This window comes from Parasteatoda tepidariorum, chromosome 4, assembly GCF_043381705.1.
Source record: "Parasteatoda tepidariorum isolate YZ-2023 chromosome 4, CAS_Ptep_4.0, whole genome shotgun sequence".
Classification (NCBI taxonomy): domain Eukaryota; kingdom Metazoa; phylum Arthropoda; class Arachnida; order Araneae; family Theridiidae; genus Parasteatoda; species Parasteatoda tepidariorum.
The window spans coordinates 81,208,633-81,211,404 of NC_092207.1; the positions used below are offsets into that span (position 1 = coordinate 81,208,633).

The 2,772-nt window shown below is 28.5% G+C and overlaps 1 protein-coding gene across 1 annotated transcript; it reads left to right on the forward strand.

The window, feature by feature from the left end:
• Positions 1-1,731: 1,731 nt before the first annotated feature.
• LOC107452075 (gastrula zinc finger protein XlCGF7.1-like) lies at positions 1,732-2,292 on the forward strand. Its single transcript, XM_071180397.1, has one exon. The coding sequence runs from the start codon at positions 1,732-1,734 to the stop codon at positions 2,290-2,292; it is 561 nt and encodes a 186-aa protein (XP_071036498.1).
• Positions 2,293-2,772: the final 480 nt, after the last annotated feature.

A 2,772-nucleotide genomic window follows, 5' to 3' on the forward strand; every position in this document is an offset into this window, starting at 1 on the left:
GTTGTCTGGAGAACATAAAAAAAATTTTTTATATCATTTATTGCATAAAAAGAAGTAAGATTACTCCTTACCATCAAGTTTTTTTTTATTTTTAAATTGCTTAAAAGTTAAAAATATATATTTTAATAATAATAAATTAGAAATATATTATTAAAAATATAATTTTTAAATTAAAAACATAAAAAATAAAGTTTAGTATCATGTGGAAAAATGTACTGCAGAAAATGAGTCATTTTATTAGAAATAATAATGAAATAAAGAAATCCCATTTAAATATTACTAATGTGACGGAAATAAGTAACTAGTACTAGTTAATAGTTTATTCCATTATTGTTTAAATTTAAGCAAGGGCAGTCATGTGAAATATTTATTAGTTTTAAAAATTATTATTTTTAAAGTTTGTAAAGTGTTCGAAAAAAAATCTTAAAAATTTCACACATTTGTTAACTTTTTAGTTATTATAGGAAATAGGGATATTTTTTCTTAAATAGGTAAAATTCAAATCACCGCTTTCAAGCACTTGGGGGGCATCCAAGCACTTTCCTTATCGTGATCTGTGCCAAAATAATCGTCCAGTCATTCAAAACAGTGCGATGGCCGGCCGCGAGCACCCTCGAGAAACTAAAAAAATAACACAGAAAGGGAGCAATTCATGTTTTTTTTCCTCTAAAAAATTTAAAATCCATTTGGAGACTGTCATTAACGTGACAGGTCACAATACGGAAATAACACGGTTATTTGATTTAAATTTTTAACATTTATTTTTTAAATTTTTTTATTCACAATTTTTTTAAATATACAACAATATAATTTTTATAAATTATTATTATATTAATTATGTATCTAAATTTTTATAAATAATTTAGAATAAAAAAAAATAGCATGTTTGTTTTCTGTGTATTTTAAATTAACAAGACAGGCAGATCACAATTAATCTCAAAAGAATTCCAATAAAGAAATTAAATAAAATCTACTATCAGAAAATAAAAAATTTGCCAAAATGTATAAATAAAAATATGTAAAATGTTTAAAATATGAGCATTGTTGATGAATTCTTTGAAACCAATGAGTTCAATGCGTTCTTTTGAAGTGGAGTAATGTTCTAACAATTTAGGGTATTACAAATGACAAATGGATCATGAGTTTTGGTGGCCATTATCAGCACTAGCATTTATAAAACACCCAAAATGACGATCTAGTTTAGCCTTACTTTTTTATCACAATACGAACAATAAACTCAGCGACGAGTTTAAACTTAGGAGAAACTGGATATTTNCCAATCACAATGCGAAAAGCCCATTGATCGGACGTTATCATTTCCTTGTTGCCATTCTGTAGTAGAAACTATGGTTTAAAATTAGTTACCAATTCCTTAAAAGATAGAGAACCGAGAAACTGTTTACCGCTCAGAAAAACAAACAGATCTAAATTAACCCAGAAATAAGTAGTCGGAAACTGTAACTGAAGCACCAACTGAAAAATCTGAAAAGTATACAAATAATAACAACAACTCACGATAACTATGAAAGTTAACAAAACAATCTGTTTAAAAGTGACCAATGTTTACATTCGATATTTGGCATCAATAGATTAGTGAAAAAACAATCCAAACAAGTGTTATTTCTAGTTATTTTATCGAAAACTTTTATGCTTGTGAAAGTTATAGCATAATAATTGCTATTGCGAAATGGAATGCAGAAATAAAGTAAATAGTGCATTTTTAAACTGGTAATGACACGGAAAATAATGGATATAAAGCCTGCTGAAATTGTGAATATTAGAACGTCTGATGTAAAACGCTATAATTGTATTGTCTGTGGTAAGAATTTCCCAACACATTTTAAACTGGTATGTCACTGTCTTATTCATACAGGAGAAAGACCTCATGCGTGCGAGATTTGTGGAAAAACATTTCGCCTCAAAGGACATCTTAAAGAACATTCAGAAATGCATTCAAATTTAAAAGCCCACTGTTGTGATGTGTGCAATAAGTCATTTTCTGTAAAACAAAGTTTAAAATCCCATAAGAAAGTCCATACTGGTGAAAGACCTCACTCATGTGATATTTGTAACAAAACATTTTGGAGGTCATGTGACTTAACTAGTCATAAGACAGTACATACTGGTGAAAAGCGTTACTCTTGTGAGGTATGCTCTAAAAAGTTTTCAAGAAAAAATAATCTTAATGAGCATTATCGTATTCATACTGGTGAAAAGCCTTATTCTTGTACTGTTTGTCAACAAAGCTTTATTCGCCTCAGTCAAATGAAAAGGCACTCTGTAACACATTAATCTCTCTATTTTAAAATATTTAATTTATTATTTTATGATGCATTTGTAGGAAATCTTTTAGTATTACTGAGAAACAAAAAGCGGTCAAAATTTCCTTATCGTAACGCTGGCAGGGATCGATATGAGAATTTTTTTCTCTGCTGTGTACAACAGCACTTTTTCCATGATTATGTCATTGCATCTGACTCGTTGCATGCTGGTATCAGGAATAAGTTGTTTTTCTTTGCTAAATATGTAATGTACTTCAGGGGTCTGTCCAAGCCAAATTTAATACCGTTTAGGGGTACCTTCGCAAATTCAACTTTAAAAAAAACGGTAGTTTCACAAAATACCTACTTTTTCTTAAAATTTTATTTTTGTGTCTCGTAAGGAATGATAAATCTATATTTTTACAATATTTTTGTGTTGATTTTTTAATATAATTTTTAATCTTCACAAATTATGTCTAAATTTTCACAAAATAGGTACCTCTCAGAGAAA

Excerpts from the sequence above, each read along its gene's own strand:
- LOC107452075 (XM_071180397.1), top strand. The coding sequence starts at position 1,732 with ATGACACGGAAAATAATGGATATAAAGCCTGCTGAAATTGTGAATATT.